The 18,352-nt window shown below is 43.4% G+C and overlaps 1 protein-coding gene across 1 annotated transcript in view; it reads right to left on the reverse strand.

Annotated features, from left to right (window-relative positions):
• Positions 1-18,352, reverse strand: part of PDCD11 (programmed cell death 11) — a 44,139-nt gene that overhangs the window by 24,856 nt on the left and 931 nt on the right. Inside the window, exons 2-14 of the mRNA XM_080822723.1 lie at positions 18,202-18,343; positions 16,484-16,596; positions 15,311-15,442; positions 14,578-14,745; positions 12,823-12,984; positions 11,376-11,499; positions 10,689-10,870; positions 5,284-5,391; positions 3,510-3,716; positions 2,753-2,877; positions 2,511-2,571; positions 1,702-1,848; positions 170-421 (exon numbers count right to left, since the gene is read on the reverse strand). Coding sequence (XP_080678849.1) covers positions 170-421; positions 1,702-1,848; positions 2,511-2,571; positions 2,753-2,877; positions 3,510-3,716; positions 5,284-5,391; positions 10,689-10,870; positions 11,376-11,499; positions 12,823-12,984; positions 14,578-14,745; positions 15,311-15,442; positions 16,484-16,576 — 1,761 coding nt within the window. The 5' untranslated portion in view covers positions 16,577-16,596; positions 18,202-18,343. The remainder of the gene's footprint in view (positions 1-169; positions 422-1,701; positions 1,849-2,510; positions 2,572-2,752; positions 2,878-3,509; positions 3,717-5,283; positions 5,392-10,688; positions 10,871-11,375; positions 11,500-12,822; positions 12,985-14,577; positions 14,746-15,310; positions 15,443-16,483; positions 16,597-18,201; positions 18,344-18,352) is intronic.

Below are 18,352 nucleotides of genomic sequence, written 5' to 3' on the forward strand. Positions count from 1 at the left end.
CCTGAGGGTTCCTCTCAGTTCTGTTCCACATCTCCTCCACCTAGCTGGCTCCAACCCACTGCCCCACATGCAGCTTCCTTAGCCCTTAAAAAGTAGTCCTCCCACTACTCCGTCAAATCTGTGTTCATGGGGTCACCAAGGATATGGGCCTGTCCCAGGAAAGGGTTACCTGGCCAGCGTAAAAGACCCTCTCTGGGTCAGGGACATACTCGGCACTGAGCTCATGCTTGGGCACCAGTCCCTGCACATCGTTGTAGAACTTCACGATGCAGCCATAGTCCTTGACCCTGAGGATGAAGCCATGCGTCTGCAGACCAGGCTTGGCATCAGCGTAGCAGGTAATGGCAGGCAGCTTGGACTCAATTAGGGTTTTTTTCAGCGTCATCATCAGCTTCTTGGCTTCAGGATCACAAAGCAAAACCTAAGGGAAGAATACTGGTTGTCATCAAGTTACCCATTATCAAGAGAGCCATGGAACTGGTGTCTGCAACCTCTGAACCCGAAGGCCAGGGTCCATCCTTAAGAACCTATCTCTTTCCCTGCTCCCTGCTGGATGACAATCTGGGGAGTATTCACCTATTTCAAAAGCACTTCCTCCCATACGTTCCCTCCTGGGCCTGCATCCACACTCACCATCCCCCTGCACCTCCAGCGTCCTGGGTCAGTCCCTTCAATGCCACCTCAGCTCCCTCCCAGACCACATGCATCTCATATAATAGAATGAACGACCGAGCCAATTCACCACCTCAGTACTACTGTGTATTAGCTACTAAGACTGAGAGATCCAACCATCTCTCATCCCTCATGTCATCTCCTTAAGGGCAGAGAAATTCCCTTGTTTCTAACTTCCTGACTCCACTACTATAAAATTTCACACCGATGGGTGATCAGTATCTTTCTTGACTCAATAATGAAATAAAACGAAAAGAAGAAAATCTAACGTTGTGAGTGCCTGCACACACCAGGCCTTGTGTTAAGTACTGCGTATCACATTTAATCTTCACAACTCTGTGAAGCTTCTCTTGGGATTCAAGACTTTGTTATAAACCACTCAAGTTTCAGCAGCTAAGTTTAGGTATTTCTGTGCCTGACACACCCCTTGCTACTCTTTAAATTCTTTCTAGTTCAAGTACCACCTCTGCCAGAAATCTAGAAGATAATACTGTCATATAGACCTGAATGTGAAAACTGGTTCTGCCATTTATTAGCTGTGTGACTTCGAGCGAGCTGTGTGACTTCACTTCCTACACTTTACTTTCCCCACTGCAAGACAAGGATAACAGTACTTACTTTATAGGATTGTTTTAAGGATTAAATGACATAATGCATGTCAGGGGCTTAGGATAGCAAATGGCACAAAATACATGTTACGGGGTGGTTACTACTGATAACACCAATGATTCCTGCTGGCCCAGCCCACCTGTGCCTCCCCTCTGAGATACGACCATAGCACAAAGCCTGCGCCAAACCATGTGACAAAAAGACACACAATGGCTTGCTCTCTTCATGTATGACTATTTTAACTCTCAATTATATTACACAACTCTCAAGGGCAGAGACCCGGTTTTCTCTTCTCAATGCCAGATACAAACCACAGATGTTTCATGGTCATTCTGTGGAAAAAGGCAGAAACTTCAGCTGAGAAGCACTGCTCTCTTCCCACCTGGCTTAAACCCCAATAAGACCCTTCAGGAGGCTCACCCGGCACTTGACCTCATCCCCGATGTGGTACTTCTTTTCCGGATTCTTCATCAGGATGTCGGCCAGGTGCATGGGCGGTATCAGGCCCCGGATTTGCTCGCCCACCTTCACCAGCATCCCGTATGGCTTTATGGTCAGCACTGTGCCCTAGAGAATCCAAAGAAAAGATGCCATCATGCCTCAAGAATGGCTTTTCCCCCTCTACTTCTTACAACAAAGCAGGTCACATCTCTCTTTTGGGAAGAGAGGCTAACTCTTCCCAGGCTAACTGCCTGTTATTCCAGATATCACAGGATAAAGCACACACCCCACACTGATGTGAATGCAGTCTGTTTTGTTTACAGGAACCTTCGCATCTTTCTGTGGGAACATGTTCTCTGTCTACCTCATGAGCACATTCTTCGCAGGAGGGGATTCTGTCTCCTAAGGAACAAACTCTACCTATAAAGGAGATCTGCTCAACTAGGGCTAAATGGCTGGACACAAGAGGCAACTGCAAGTGACCTCGTACTAACATCCCAGGAGTTCAACTGGCATAGAACTAACTTTTGCCCAAATCTAATAAATACCATTAAATGCCAGGATTTATGACCTACTGCCTCTGTGTATTTGAGTGATGCTATTAAGACCTTACGTTGAAATGAATTACATGTTACCCAAGGGAAGAAAAAGAATCTCCAGTTAACAGGCAGGGGTAAGGAACATGACTTTAAATGTGTTCATGTGAGAACTAATGAGTGGCCAGTTAACCTGTGAACTAAAGAATGTCTGAAGGTGAACAAGTATCTAACTATATGCTTGAGTCTTACCTCTACCAGTGCCCCAGGTTTGATGTCATGATATCTAAGGTACTGAGCTTCAATAATGGACCTAGAACAAAAAGTAAATACAAGATTAAATAAGCCAGGGCAGAGACTACCTAAAATTCAGGGCTCCCAAAATCATGCTGGCAAGAAAGAAAATAGTCACCACGTCAGGCCAGGAGAAACTGAGCGAGCAACCCCAGAGAAGCACACTTCTCCAGCCCCACACGTGTCGATGACAGACTTACGTCCTCAGAGAGAGCAGGGCCAGCTCATCCATTTGGCTGTAATCGATGATTCTACACTTGTGAGTGTTCCCTGGCTTGAAGGACTCAGCACTGAAGACGTTCTTCGAGTCCGAGAGGTGGCTGAGCTACAAAGTACCAAGTGATTAAGCACAAGCCAGACACTGTAGATCTGAGGCAATCAGATATGAAAACACATTGACACATTTAGCACCTACCATAAAAACACTGTCGATCACCTATTAAAATAATTCCGCTAACTAAAACACTGCTTTTTACGGTCATGGACTATAAGGTCAGAGAACAGTCTAGATCATGGGTCTGAAAACTATAGCTCATAAGTCAGTGCCTATTTTGTAAATAAAAGTTTTACTGGAACACAGCCATGCCCCTTCATTTACGTACTGTCTACGGCTGCTTTCTGGCTACAACAGAGCTGAGTGGTTAGGACAGAGATCGAATGGCCCACAAACCTGAAATATTTATTACCTGGCCCTTTCAAAACCTTTGCCAAGCTCTGGTGTAGATCCGAACTCATTCTTGTACCTACCATCGACCAGGTATCAAAGTCAGTCAAATTAATCCTAAAGAATTCTAAGAACAAACGGATATTGTTCTAATCCCTCTGCAGAGTCTGCCACACCCGGGGATACTCAAAAATAGGCAACTAATATAAGGGATGTAGAAAACAGAAAAGGACCCACGTGTCCCTACAGTCTCTCTAGTGATAAGATCCTGCTGAAATGAAACGCTTCCTCACCCGGGCATAGGCCAGTGCCCCATCCTTCAGCCTGAAGGTGGCGCCAGCCTTGCTGATAAAGCTCTGGACAGGAACGTCATCCAGCACGGCTCCCAGGTGCTGGCAAGAGAGCCGGGTGAGGGAGCGCCCTGGCTGCAGGAAGACGGGACGCAGGCTCAGGCGCACGGCCCTGGTCCGAGGATGGACACAGAGAACACAGGCCCTTACCTAGACAAGAGAAAGAGAATCATGAGCAGGAGGAGGCACACAGAAGATCAGACCCCCAGAGCAGACTTTCGGAGCTCAAGACTCCACATCTGCTGCCCAGGTTATGGATGGAAGCAGGAATATCAACTAGGGCAATCCAAACAAAATTGCGCAAAAGTCAAACAAAATGCCCCAGAGAAATGGCGTCTAACTAAATCCATGCTCACTCAAGGCCAGGAAAACATACCAGGGTCCCCTTAACACCATGAGGCTAATAACACATATGCGACAGAGGCCATGTCCCAGCATCACTGTACCAGAGACCCGCCTAAAACACACCAGGAACAGCATGCTCTGATCACAAGGTCACAGCATGTAAAACGTCTGCATCTTGTACACAAATAGGATTGTAAGGAGAAAAAGTTACAAGAAAAAAGTTCACCAAACAGTTAATATTATCCTAAGTGCTGGGAAAACTTGTTTAGCTAAAAAACATGTCTCTGTAGAATCCGATAGCATATATTACTGTTAAAAGCAAAAAAGAAAAGAAAGAAAATCATTTTAGGATTCTTTTAAAAACTCTGAATAACATATATTGGGACTTTCTTCCCAAATAGTCACAATCACTGCAGAAAATTTGGATATTTAGGTAAATATAGAAAAATCAGCCAGTTAATCATTATTAACACCACACGGTATAATCTGCCAGTATTTTAACCAGGTGTACCATTAAAAAAATTTTTCAGGGAGACCTTGGTGGCTCAATCAGCTAAGCATCTGCGTTTGGTTCAGGTCACGATCTCAGGGGCCTGGGACTGAGCTCTGCATCAGTCTCTTTGCTCAGCAGGAAGAGTCTGCTTCTCCCTCTCCCTTTACCCCTCCCCGGTTCATGCACACACACATGCACACTCTCTCCCTAATGAATAAAATCTTTAAAAAATTAAAAAACTTTTTGAAGTAAAAATAAAACTTTTTTCAGAGCACCTAGGTGGCTCAGTTGGTTAAGTGCCCAACTCTTCATTTCAGCTCAGGTCATAATTTCAGGGTCATGAGATTGAGCCCCACATTGGGTTCCATACTCAGTGCAGAGCCTACTTGAGATTCTCTCTCTCCCTCTTCCCCTCCCTCAGCTCACACCCACACATGCACACATTCCCTCTCTCTCTCTAAAATACATAAAATCTTTTTAAAAATAAATAAAATTTTTTCAAAGTTGGATCTACTCTATCCATAGCGCTTTTAAATTACATTTTCTATTTAAATGCATATTTTGTTCTTTTACTTTAAATATTCTTAAACACCTTAAACGATAACAGCAAAAGATTCACTACCCTCCCCTGCCAAAACCAAACTATATAAAACAATAAAAAATACAAACTACAAGTTGCCTTCTTTTTCATAGACTCCTTCTCTAATCTTAATCCACAGAAATAACCGCCGTGGCTTCCTGTGGTCCTTCCAAAACACATTTCATTCCCCTCACTGCCTCTAATACCTGTACACACGCAGCCCTAGGATCTGCCCATAGCTAGCTGCAATACCAGACAGCTGTTTGGGATACAACTGGAATTAAGAAAACACTTCTTACTGTTTGATTTGAGAAATATGTTCCAGCTTTCTTGGGATCCAGGTGCATAAAGTCAACCAGGCCAGTGAAGAATGAGAGGAAGTTTAGTGTAACGCCAACTGGAGTCACCTAGAAATATACGGAACAAGAAAGAACCAAGAATGAGAGACGCTGTTCATACGAAACCCTCACTGCCATGTTTTCCACAACTGCATCTCTCCCCTGCCTCAGCTAACCCTTATCAATTCTTCTTCCTTAAAATTAAGTGGCAGGACAACACCCAGCACTATTTTTTTTTTTAAGATTTTATTTATTTATTTGACACAGAGAGAGAGAACACAAGCAGGCAGAGTGGCAGGCAGAGGGAGAGAGAGAAGCAGGCTCCCTGCCGAGCAAAGAGTCCCATGTGGGGCTCAATCCCAGGACCCTGGGATCATGATCTGAGCTGAAGGCAGGCGCTTAACCGACTGAATCATCCAGACATCCCCTAGCTGTTCCTTTGTTCAGTAAGCTCACCTCCCTTCTGGCATGAGAGGCATCAATCCTCCCAACTTGAGATTTCCTGATGGGATGGAGGGTCATTTGTACAAGGATCCTTGGGGAACTGCCAGCCCAAACACCTGGGCAAACTGTTGCTAACTTGGTGATCTGCCCAGACCGAGAATGCAAAACCCTAATGCCGGCAAAAGGGAGATATTGCCCATGCTGATCTGCCCTAAGGAGCCCCCCAGAAGCTAAAGAATTAGAGGTGACAAGCACCTCAAAAGAGATCAATGAGGCAGAAGACTGAAATCTGGAAAACAAAGTTAAACCCCCAGGTCCTCTCCTCAAACTATAGGGTCTATGCCTCTCCTGCTTCACAGAAAATGAGAGTTATTCTCTAGGAAACTTATACAGAGACTCAAAAGACAGGGAGAGTGCAAACCCTGAAAATGTAGATTAAGAAAAGTTCTGAGTATTATATACCACCTAGCTCTCAGGCCAGGATTATACCCTCCTGAGGAGAGATTAACAGATCCTTTCTAGAGAAATCTAACATACTAGAGAAGACTTACACCAATGACATTGAGAGCTGCTCAAAGTCTGCTAGTGTGTGAGGTCCTGAGTGTGAGGTTGTCAACGTGCCACACTCGACCATGTATACAAAGTGTTCCAGCACCTCACTCATGCAATGACAATCAAAACAAACATTTAAGAAAGAGCACAAAGTTAAAACTGAAGAGAGTCTCCCAGTAGGCACGATACAGAAAAATACATGCACATACCAAAACAAAGGTGAGATGAAAAAATAAGAAAATTAAAGAACTGAAACATTAAGCCCAACATTATCCAGAGTTCGAGAGAAAAAAGAAACTATATTTAAAAAAAAAAAAAGTCTGATAAGGGGGTAGTTAGTATCCAGACTATATAAAGAACTCTTACAACTTAATAAAAAAAAGACAACCCAATTTTAAGATGGACAAAGAACTTTTGAATAGATATTTCTCCAAAGAAGATACACGAGTGGTCGTTAACACAATCAGCATGTGAAAAGATGCTCAACATTGCTAATCATCACGGAACTGCAAACCAAAATCACAAGGAGATACCACTTCACATCCACTAGGGTGGCTATAATAAAAAGCATAATAACAACTATCCATGAAAATGGGAAGAAACTGGAACCCTTAACCGCTGATGGGAATGTAAACTGGTGCCGCCATTTTGGCTGTTCCTCTAAAAGGTCAGTTACCATATGACCAGCAGTTCCGTTCCTAAGTACATGCCTAAGAGAAATAAAAACTTACATTCACACAGAAACTTTCACACCAATCTCAGAGCAGCTTTACTCATATGAGCCCAGAGCAGAAACAACCCAAATGTCCACTAACTGATGAATGCAGAAACAAAATGTGCCATTTCCACACTGTGGAATAGTATTAGCCATAAAAAGGAATGAATCACATGCTGCATCATGCTACAACATGGACACTACATGCTAAAACATGCTACAACATGGATGAGCCTTGAAAACATGCTAAGTGACAGAACCCGACACAAAAGGCCACATATTGTATGATACCATTCATATGAAATATCCAGAATAGACAAATCTAGAGACAAAAAGTAGTGCCACGAGCTTAAGAGAGGGAGAGATGGAGAGTAACCACCAATGTGTACAGGATCTCTTACTGGGGTAATGAAAATGTTCTGGAATCAAATAGTGGTGATGGCTGCACACCTCTGTGAATACACTAAAAAATTACTGAGTTACATTACAAGGGGGTGTATCCTCCTATATGTGAATTATATGTCAATTTGAATAGAAAAAGAGGGGTGCCTGGGTGGCTCAGTGGGTTAAGCCTCTGCCTTCGGCTTAGGTCAAGGTCTCCGGGTCCTGGAATTGAGCCCCGTGTCGGGCTCTCTGCTTGGCGGGGAGCCTGTTTCCTCCTCTCTCTCTGCCTACTTGTGATCTCTCTCTCTGTCAAATAAATAAATAAAATCTTAAAAAAAAAAAAGAAAATAGAAAAAGAAAAAAACCAGTAATACAAGAAATTTTCTCAGAATTGAAAGATCTGCATTTCTGGATTGTAAAACAAATAAATGGAGAGAGATCATAACAAAACACATCATCATGAAATCTTTTTTTTTTTCTTTTTAAGATTTTATTTATTTGACAGAGAGATAGCACAAGTAGGCAGAGCGGCAAGCAGAGGGAGAAGGAGAAGCAGGCTCTCCTCAGAGCAGGGATCCTGATGCGGGACTAGATCCCAGAACTCTGGGATCATGATCTGAGCTGAAGGCAGCCGCTTAACTGACTGAGCCACCCAGGTGCCCTATCATGAAAGCTTAAAAGGGATAACAATAAAATTCTTAAACTCTTCCAGGGGGTCCCTGGATGGCTCAGTTGGTTGAGCATCTGACTCTTGCTTTCGGCTCGGGTCATGATCTTGGGGTCATAGGATTGAGCCCCAAGTTGGGCTCTGCACTCATTGGGGAGTCTGCTGGAGATTCTTTCTTTCTCCTTCTCCCTCTGCACTTCCCCCACCTCTCACTCTCCCTCTTTAAAGTAAATAAGTATATCTTTAAAAAAAAAAATTCCTGGGGCGCCCGGGTGGCTCAGTGGGTTAAGCCTCTGCCTTCAGATCAGGTCATGATCTCAGGGTCCTGGGATCGAGCCCCGCATCGGGCTCTCTGCTCGGCAGGAAGCCTGCTTCCTCCTCTCTCTCTCTGCCGACCTCTCTGCCTACTTGTGATCTCTGTCAAATAAATAAAATCTTTAAAAAAAAAATTCCTTAACTCTTCCAAAAAGAAAAAACATATACAAGAAAGAGAAATCAAAGTATCACTAGACTTTTTAAGAGCACCAGAGGCTAGATGACAATGGCAACAGGTCTTCAAAATTCTGTTATTTTTGACAAAGAATTCTAATCCTAACTTTACTACCAATCACATGTGAGTAAAGATATTTTCAGACATACTAGGTGTGCAGAAAAGAGTAACACAGGAAGACCCAGAACGTGATCCTCAGAAAAGCCTGCTGGCAAGGTTGGCCATTGGCTGGTGTCTGAAAATTTAGATTTTACGAACGTTCCCACAACTCCCAGAACCAAGGGGCTCTCAGCACCTGAACTGTTTGTGTCAACAGCATGGTATCTGGAATTTTGGTACATGTCAGGAAGACGGTACCTACATGAGCAGCCCCAGTAAACTGAGTCTCTCATGAGCTTCCCAAAGAGACAGTTACACCCTTTGTGACTCCACTGGGAAAGGACTTTTGGAAGCTTGTGCTCCTAGTGCCTTTTCCCTTTCTGATTTTGCTTGGCTTCATTCCACTGTAATAAACCACAGTCACAAGTGTCACTATATGGAGTCCTCTGAGAGCTTCTAGAGCATCAGCAAGCCCGGGAGTGGTCTGGGGGATCCCCAGCACCCTAGGTCGGGAAATTAACCTCCCGTGTCTCTTACCAAGGATGCTTCTGGAGAATGCACCACACAAAAATGAGCAAGTAAACCAAAAAAGAGGAATATGTGGAATCAAAGAAGACTCCAATATAGAGAAAGAGGGGAAGGATCCAGGATGACCAAGAAAGGAAATCCTAGAATATCAGCTCTGCAGGAGTCCTACCAGAGCAACTGGTCTAGACAGGAGGAGGATAACAGTAAAAAGAGCTCTAGGTAGGTAAAAAAAAAAAAGTAACTAAGGTTTAAACACCTTTATGGAAAAATGTAGTATGAGGAAAATAACTACAAGATGTATTATCCCCACTCGTGCTCGCTCTCACTCTTTTTCAAATAAATAAAATCTTTAAAAAAAAGCTGGGCGCCTAGGTGGCTCAGTGGGTTAAGCCTCTGCCTTCGGCTCAGGTCATGATCTCAGGGTCCTGGGATCAAGGCCCGCATTGGGCTTTCTGCTCAGCAGGGAGCCTGCTTCCCCCACCCCACCCCACCCCACCCCCCCCCCCCCCGCCTGCTTGCCTCTCTGCCCACTTGTGAGCTCTGTCAAATAAATAAATAAAATTTTTTTTTTTTTTAAAGCTGATTATCAGCTCTAGGGGGAAAAGCTATTTGAGAAACAATCACAGTACATTATCTAGCTCAGCAGTAAATAATATTTATATAACCATAGTAATTTAAGCTCTGAATAACGATTTAACCAAAAATTTATTTTATCTCAGGAGGGTGAAGGAAGGAAAGGGAAAATTGAGAGAGCCAAATCGTCTTATTATCAACTTACCATGGTAAGAAGTTAAAACTCAATGCCTAAAATTGATAAACCAAGAGATAACCAGCAGAAGCTTGTTACTTAACAAATACAGAGGTAAATTTCCAAAAATAAAAGTTAAAGATGGAGTTAGAAGAGATGAGATAGTTCTTTGTTATAAAAGCCTTCTAATAAAAGCTTTTATAAAAAATAAAATATATTTTAAAAAAAAAAAGCCTGACTTTTTCGGGGTGCCTGGCTGGCACCATCAGTTAAACATCCAACTCTTGATTTCAGCTCAGGTTGTGGTCTCAGGGCCCTAGGATTGAGCCCTGCGTTGGGCTCTGCTCAGCGTGGAGTCTGCCTGAGATTCTCTTCTCCCTCTGTCTCTCCCCCTCCCCCAAAATAAATAAAATCTTTAAAAACAAAAAATTATTTGACTTTTTCAGTCAGCACTGTCCAAAAGAAACATAATCCATATGTAACTCTGTAACTAACTTCGCCAGCGGTCACATTTAAAAACTACAAAGAAATAGATGAAATTTATTTTAATAACTGGTTAACCCAATACATCCAAAATATTATCATTTCAACATATGGCACTTGCTACATTTTCAGTGTGCAATAAGCCACAAGCGACCAATGTCTACGCTATTGGGTAGCATAGTTTTGGACTGTGCACACGCACTACAACACAAATTATCTCTGTTTTATAAAACATTACGGATAATGAATGGCTTACCTTCTGTACCTGGGCTTTGACCACCAGTCCTGGTAGCAAGTTATTAAGGGTCCAGTTTTGCTCCTCAGTAGCAATGGCAGCAGAAACTTCAGAATGACCAATAGACAGACCAACCACTCCTCCGTTGCCTTTGACCTCCTCAATGATGCAGTGCAGGTACTGCCCCACCTTCAGTTTAGCACCTGCAAGCCCCGGCCCCAGCCCCAGCCCCCAAAAGGAAAAAATACCTTCATGAGAAGGGCTCTTAACTTGGGCTCAAGCACTATCTGTAAAGATCTATGGTCTACCTGCTCAGTTACCATGTAATACCCACGTTTCCAATCTCTCAGTGACCAACTAAAAGAGGGGAATAAAGTAACCCTGACTGATTTGGTATCAACACCGCTTAAAAATATGAAACTCTCAACAAGGCAGGAAGAGTGCTGGTTCAGGGCCCAGGAGGCCCAAATTTCAGTGGAATCTTCTGGGTGAGAAAAGTGAAACTGGTCCATTGGATCTCAGACCCTGTCACTCGCTGGCCCTTCACACACATTCCCTTTCCTATCAGGTAGGATTAACACTGATTTTAGAAAAGTCAACAGCCTTTGGGGTCACCATTCTGTCATTTTATTCACCAGATGGTCTTCACACACCATCCCCACATGCACCGCCTCACTACCATGCAGAGGGCCCTCTTCCTCCCCTCACCTTTGTTCTTCTGTCGGATATACTCCTGGGCTTTCTGCAGTGGCAGAAAGGCTCTGGCCCCACTAACACCAATGTCCACCACGTAGCCATGGTCTTCCAGGCTGGACACAGTGCCTGTGAGCAGCTGGAGGAAGAGAAAGCATTCTCCAGAGTTCAAAAGTCAAAGATAATGGGACACACAACAGAAATCCACTACGGAACACAAATGTTCCCACCATCAATCTTGACCCATCATCCCACAATCCTCCCCCAAAGCCTCCCCCAACAACTTCGGTCCCACTTGAGGATAGAAAAGGGAAAGACATCAGCTTTCATTCTCCCAGGGCTTGAGGAATGTTATGGTTTCCAGACAGCAAGAAGTGTTATACACAGCTGAATGGAATGAAAAAGAGCGGTTTCTCCCCTAAAGAATTTTCAAAAGACAGGAAAGACTATTGTTACACAAAGAGGAGTAAACCAGATTGCCCTGCAAGGTCACTCCCAGAGCCATGACTAATCCAGAACTACTCTTCTAGCTGTCACCATGTCTTTTCTAAGTGTCTCCAAGACTTAAAAAAAAAAAAAAAATCTTGCCAGCCTCCTTTACATTACATGGGAAGCAGTGTGAAATCAAATCTGGCTCTTACCATTTGGTCATTGGCAAGTCATAAGCCTGAGAGTCCATTTTCCCAAATACATAAGAGGAATATCTACCTTTTGCTTCACAGGATTGCTGTGAGAATTTCTTCAGATGAAATGTCTAAAATAGCCCCTGCCAAACAGCAGGCTTTTGACATTTGTCAATTTCCTGCACCTTGGCTTACTTTTATTCCCCTTTCTGGCCAGCTTTCAGGGCCTGTCCCAAACTGGTTGCTTCTAACTAAAAGTTAAAAAATCATATTGATCTTCTTTCTCTTAATTACAAGAGCACCAAGATGAGTGTAGTTTATGAGTGTGTTTTATACCTACCAGACGTTGGGACTCAGAGCTAGAACTAACTTCTCCTGACTCTCCACAGGACTGGGAGACTCAATAGTGAGCTATCCATCAGTACAGCTGATAGACTCACTGCCCTATCTACCCTGTCTCTTGCTCTCAGAGACCAGCCCTCAAGCATTCCCCAGAGATGCCAGAAAACCTCTGAAAATGACTTTATCTGTAAAGAACAAGTCTTGGTAAGTAAGGCACTTTGAGGAACTCCTCGCCCTGCTAAACCTCCTTGGAGGTATTTTTTTTTTAATTGGCCACCAGTGAATTTTCCCTTTCCCCTCTCCAAGGTATTGTGATTAGGCTCAAGCCTTCGATTTCCATTAAGTACCCAAGCACCCTAGAGACCTTCTCCCCAGGAAAAAAACCACCCCTGTGTATAACAGTTAAGCTGAAAGTAAAAGGTGGTCTAGATACTCCCTAGGAAACAAGGCAGGAAAAAGGCACATTGTCCGCTCCTCTTCCTTGACCCCATACGTACCATGCCAGGCTTCAGGGCCTCAGCACTTAGCACTTCGTTGACATTTCTGGGGTTCAGAGATAACTTGACACTCTTTTTGCCCCTCTCTGTAATGCCCACACTGCTCACCACACACCTCACCAGCATGCCAGGTGAGAAGAGTTCAGGCAAGCCGACCAGGTCCTGCATAATACAAATGAGAACAGTCTGATACCCACTCTTCCCATGAACCAACATACCACTGACCAACCCTCGCTCTGTGGTTTCTCATCCTCAGACCCCAAAGAGCCCAAAGAGTGCATGAAGAAAGTAACCACTCGCCAAAGGAAGAGGGATCTGTGGCCAAGTCACAGTCTTCAATTTCAGCATAAGACCTCCAAATATCTCCACAAAACAGGCAAATGTAGATGACTTGTTAAGAGTCGTCTGTATTCACGTTCTCCACTCTTCATCTCCTGCTCGCCCTTCAGCTCACTGGAACTGTGTTCCACCCCTCACCCACCACTTTAGCTCCCAATAAAATCGCCAGTGATCTTCATGTCGCTAAATCCAATAACTTGTTTCGCAGTCCTTCTTATATGTGACCTTTAGGGAGTATTTAACACTGGCTGGGGGACCTGAATGGTTTAGGCAATTGAGCGTCTGACTCTTGGTCAGCTCTGGTCGTGATCTCAGGGTTGTGGGATGGAGCCCTGCATGGGGTCTGTGCTCAGTGAGGAGTCTGCTTGAGATTCCCTCCCTCTCCTTCTGCCCTTCCCCGCTGCGCACAGATGTGTGCATGCGCGCACTCATTCTCTCTCTCTCAAATAAATAAATAAATAAATAAAATTAAAAAAAAAAAAAGTACTCAAGACTCAAGTCTTTCTCCAGGGTCAGTATTCACTTGAGGGACCATCTTTCAGTCTCTTCTCACTTTTTCCGCTCCTTCTAGGCCCTTCCTCCCTCTTCTAGCTTCAGTTACCACCTACACGTAGTCGTCTCACACATGTATGTGTCTAGTCCAGACTACTCTGAGCTCTGAAATCACCTGTCTACTGGATGTCTCAACTGCTCCTCAAATTCAACACAACAAAAAATAAAATCGTGATCATCTCTCCCAACCCAGGTCCTCTCTCAGGGTTTCTATCTCAGAATGGCAAGGCTGACCATCAACTCACACACAACAGAAGATTAGGATTTATCCCCATCAAATCCATCAGTGGGCACTGACTTGACCTCCTCAGTAGGTAAACCCTAAACACAGCCTGCTGTCAATCTCAGAGCTGGGCTACTACGGTAACCCCTTATCTGGTCTCTAGGCAACTACAAGCCTCTTCCATCTATTCTCTATGCTGTCTATGCATCACCCGCGCCAGTGAGAACACTTCAAGGGCTTCCCATTGGTTCTAGAATTAAAAACCAATTTGAACACGGTCCAGCCTCCACCCACCTCTCCTGCCCCAACCCACACCACTCTCCCTTGCTCTCTCTGCTCTAGCCACACAAGCCTTCTCTCTGTTCCACATTGTGCTCCTTCTGCCTGAACTCCCTTCCTTCTTTACCCAGTACACACTCATCCTTCAGATCTCAGTTCAAGCATCCCTTCCTCAGGAAGTCCTCTAGGCTCTCTGGGCTAAGTCAAAATCCTCTTATTTGAGAAAGGAAAAAAAAAAAAAATCCCGTTATAAACTCTCATGACCCCTTGTGCCTTGACTTCTTAGCACTCAGCAAAGTTGTAATTTTACACCTGCTTTTACGCCACTTAGTTCCCATCGAGTACATCCAGGCTTCCCTTACCTTCACAGGTTCTTCTTGAGCCACCTGCTCATTCAGCTTTTTGGTGTAGGCATCACAGATTTCAGTCACTTGCACAAAGCCCCGGAGTCCATTGGGGAGACTAATCACCAATTCCAGTTCATTTACTTCCTTCACGCAACCCAAAATCCGCATCCCCTCACACAGGGACTAGAAGAGGAAAAGTGAAATGTGCACAAGAGGGAAAGAACAATGACTGAGGATGTTGGGGGGGTCTGGCTTCTAGTCCCAACAAACAAAACACTTCTGCACGCTGAATTTGAATCTTTTCCTTAGGAACCATTTAGCTTTTCTTTTTCTTTTTTACAACACATACCCAAGTTATAATCTAAAAATGTTAAGAACATTAAAAGACCACTTCACTTCTCCAAAGGAATTTCCATAGCTATGAAATGAAAGAGTAGAAGTAGAAAGGTTTAAAAGTTATCGCCAGTTCTAACCTATGAATCTACTGAAACACATTTCATGAAGACACAAGCACAATGAGGGACTCAACAGCTAAAAAGAAAAATGACACATGACCCCAGGCATTGGTTAATACTCAAAGGTGATAATGCTCAATTCTGAGCACGAACTGCAATAATCTTCACGCGTGCATGTGCGCACACACACGGGTATATATACAAAAGGAATGGAGGAAACAAGAAAGGGAAGAGCATATAAAATATAAGCAACCCAGGTAGTTCATTTAGAACAAAACCAAACTGTAACAAACCTCAATATTAAGGATTTCAAACTTCTCTCTTACAGACTTGCTGCTTTCTCTCTTTTCGGTTTTCAACTTTTTTGTTTTTGCTGGCCCTTTCTGGCTCTTTTTCCTTTTGGTGGATTCCTCTTCAGTAGAAACCTACAGAGGGGGAACAAAAGATCTGAAAGAATGAAGAGAAACAATCCTGGGCTTTCCCTTCAACTTCAGGTCAGATGTCACCTGTCACCTTGTTTTGTTACTCCTCCACTGCACCACACCCCCAGTGTTCCTGTAATTCCTGCTCCAATCCCATCTCTCCCATTCTGTCACCAATGCTCCCTTTGCCCAAGGTGGGTACCATCTTCATATTCTCAAAAGCCCCTTTGCTCTCATGTTCTTCCTCCCTTGAGTGGGATGGACACTGGGGTCCCTACACTATGAGAAGCAATTAGGAACAATGTGTAAAAATGGAAGGTAGAGACACTGAGACCCGAGTTAAACTCCCAACTCCACCATAACAAGCTGTGTGGTTTCAGTTAAAATATGTAACCTCTCTCAGCCTGTTCCTCAACATGGAATGATGTTCTCTACTCCAGTATAGTTGGGAAGATTACATAAAATACAATCAAATGTTAGTTCCTTTCCCTCTAGCATTTGGAGCCTACTTTAGGTGAAGATGAATTTCAATGCAAATTCTGACCATTATATGTGGCAAGGATCCCATTTAAAAATCAATCACCAACTGCTTTCTCTCCATCCTTTATTTTTAATTAACTGAAGTACAGTTAACACACAATGTTACATTAGTTTCAGGCATACAGCATAGTGATTTGACAACTCCACACATTATGCTATGCTCACCACGTGCAGCTACCACCCATCACTGTATGATACCATTACAACACCACTGACTATATTCCCCATGTTGTACCTTTCATGACTTATTCCACAACTTTTCTCTCCAACCTTAAATGACATAGCACAAATTTCCTAAAAATAAGGAACAACACTGCACACCCAAGTACTAAATGCCATGCTTTAAAAAACAGCCTCATGGTGGTATGGACTCTCTAACAAGTTCAACTTCCAAAAGTAGACTTCAAAAGAAACAAATATGGAAAATACCACATTCTCAAACAAGGTTCATTCTTCACAAGAATAAATGCTCTGTGAGTCTTATCAAACAAGCATACCACTTACATCAAATAAGTTGTCTTGTTCAACTGACTTCTGCAAAGCTTTCTCTGATTTGTGGGTCTTTCTTGTACCCCCTCGGGGGAAGCTTTCTTCCATGGTTGCTGTGTTTCAGTCTCCTAAAAACAATGCAAAGAGTATCAGTGTGCTGTAACCTTGGTGCCATTTCCTAAAGGTTGTGATCAGTGAGCAAGAGATAGAACCTTCTAGCACCAATGTACTAGACAACATTCAGGACTAAGAAAAAGACAGTTTGATGCTAGGCCCCAGAGAACCCGTAATTCTTCTTTCCAAAGATCTCTGCTCCAAAACCACAAGTCCATACATTTCTATTCCATACATTACTAAATTGGATTTATAGATCCAATTTAGTAAATATGATAGAGTAACTACAGTTAAGTCAGAGATACACAAATGAATATATAAGTCCCTATCTTCAAAGAACATGCACGATTTTGGACCGCCTGGGTAGTTCCGTTGGTTAAGCATCTGATTCTTGCTCCTGGCTTAGGTCTTGACCTCAAGCCCCATGCTGGGTTCCACGCTGGGCGAGTAGACTACTTAAAAAAGTTTTTTTAATAAAAAAAATAAGAAGAACATGCAAAATTTTAAGAAAAATGAAACAATTATGCAAATAAAACACAAATTGGGGGGCCTTCCTGGCTAAGTCAGAAGAGCATGCAGCTCTTGATCTCAGGGTCATTAAGTTCGAGCACCACGTACGGTGTAGGCATTACTAAAATAATAATAATAATAATAAACTTTTAAAAAGTAAATAAAATACAAATGAAACTATAAACAAAGAAATAGGAAGTGATGAGGCTTCAGTAAAGAGGGCAAGCTTCCTAAAGAAGATGTGTTTGAGCTGTTAAAAGATGAAAAAGATTTTGACAGGTGGAAAAGGAAAAGCAGAAGGAATGTGAGGAAAAGCACAGAAACAGTTAAAGCAAAATATTTCAGTAATCACCAGCAATTTCTCAAAATATTGTTCAAGAAGTTGCTGCTTTCTTTGAAGAACTGTTTAACTAGGCCACAGGGAGAATACAGCATAATAATCAGAGTTAAATTGTAGAATACAAGGCAACTGTTTTGTGAAAGATATTGAACTAGATATGAATAGTTTAATGTTTACTTTGAAAAGTAAACATTAAGTAGTGGAAGAAGGAGAATAACAATCAAGAAAAATATACTGCAGGCTATATATTGGACAGGTAGGGAGAACTAAAGGAAAGTAAATAGAGTATAAGTCAATTGCGCTACAGCAGAGAAACCATGCCAATGAGAACTAGGTCTAAGAATGAAAGAGAGCAGAGATTGGTTCTGAGAGACCCTGGGAATAAGGATCTAGAAAGCGCTGACACTGTATTAGAAGTGAAGACCAGTGGAAGCCTTGGATTTGGAATCAGGAATCGGTGGGTGCATGCTTCATAGAAATAGGAAAGAGTCCAGAAGTCTAGTTTGCGGGGAATGTGACCCTTAATGTTATTTCAGACAAGGGGAAACTGAAGCTTCAAAGAGACATCCAGAGGCAAAGAACGGACATAAGCAACTTCCCAGGGACAGAGTCTGATGTTACAAGGGCCAGTTTCTGAGCTGCTCTGGGGTGGCTGAACCACTCACCACCCAGCACTGTTACGTGCATGGCAAGGACCCAGAGGACCTAGCCCTGGGATAGACCTGGAAGCCACAAGGTTTCCTCCCTTCTCGCCTTTGTCCTCACTCACCAGTTCCGCGACGCCAGCACCTCTCTACTTCAGAACCCGTACGGCTGGAAGTCACACACGCGGAGACCCGTATACCAGGAGACCAACGACGCTACACCGGAAGCGTGGGCCCAACACCCTATTTCCGTTACCAAGAAGAGTCCTACTGGCC

Source organism: Martes martes (genome assembly GCF_963455335.1).
Source record: "Martes martes genome assembly, chromosome: 14".
In the NCBI taxonomy this organism is placed as follows: Eukaryota; Metazoa; Chordata; class Mammalia; order Carnivora; family Mustelidae; genus Martes; species Martes martes.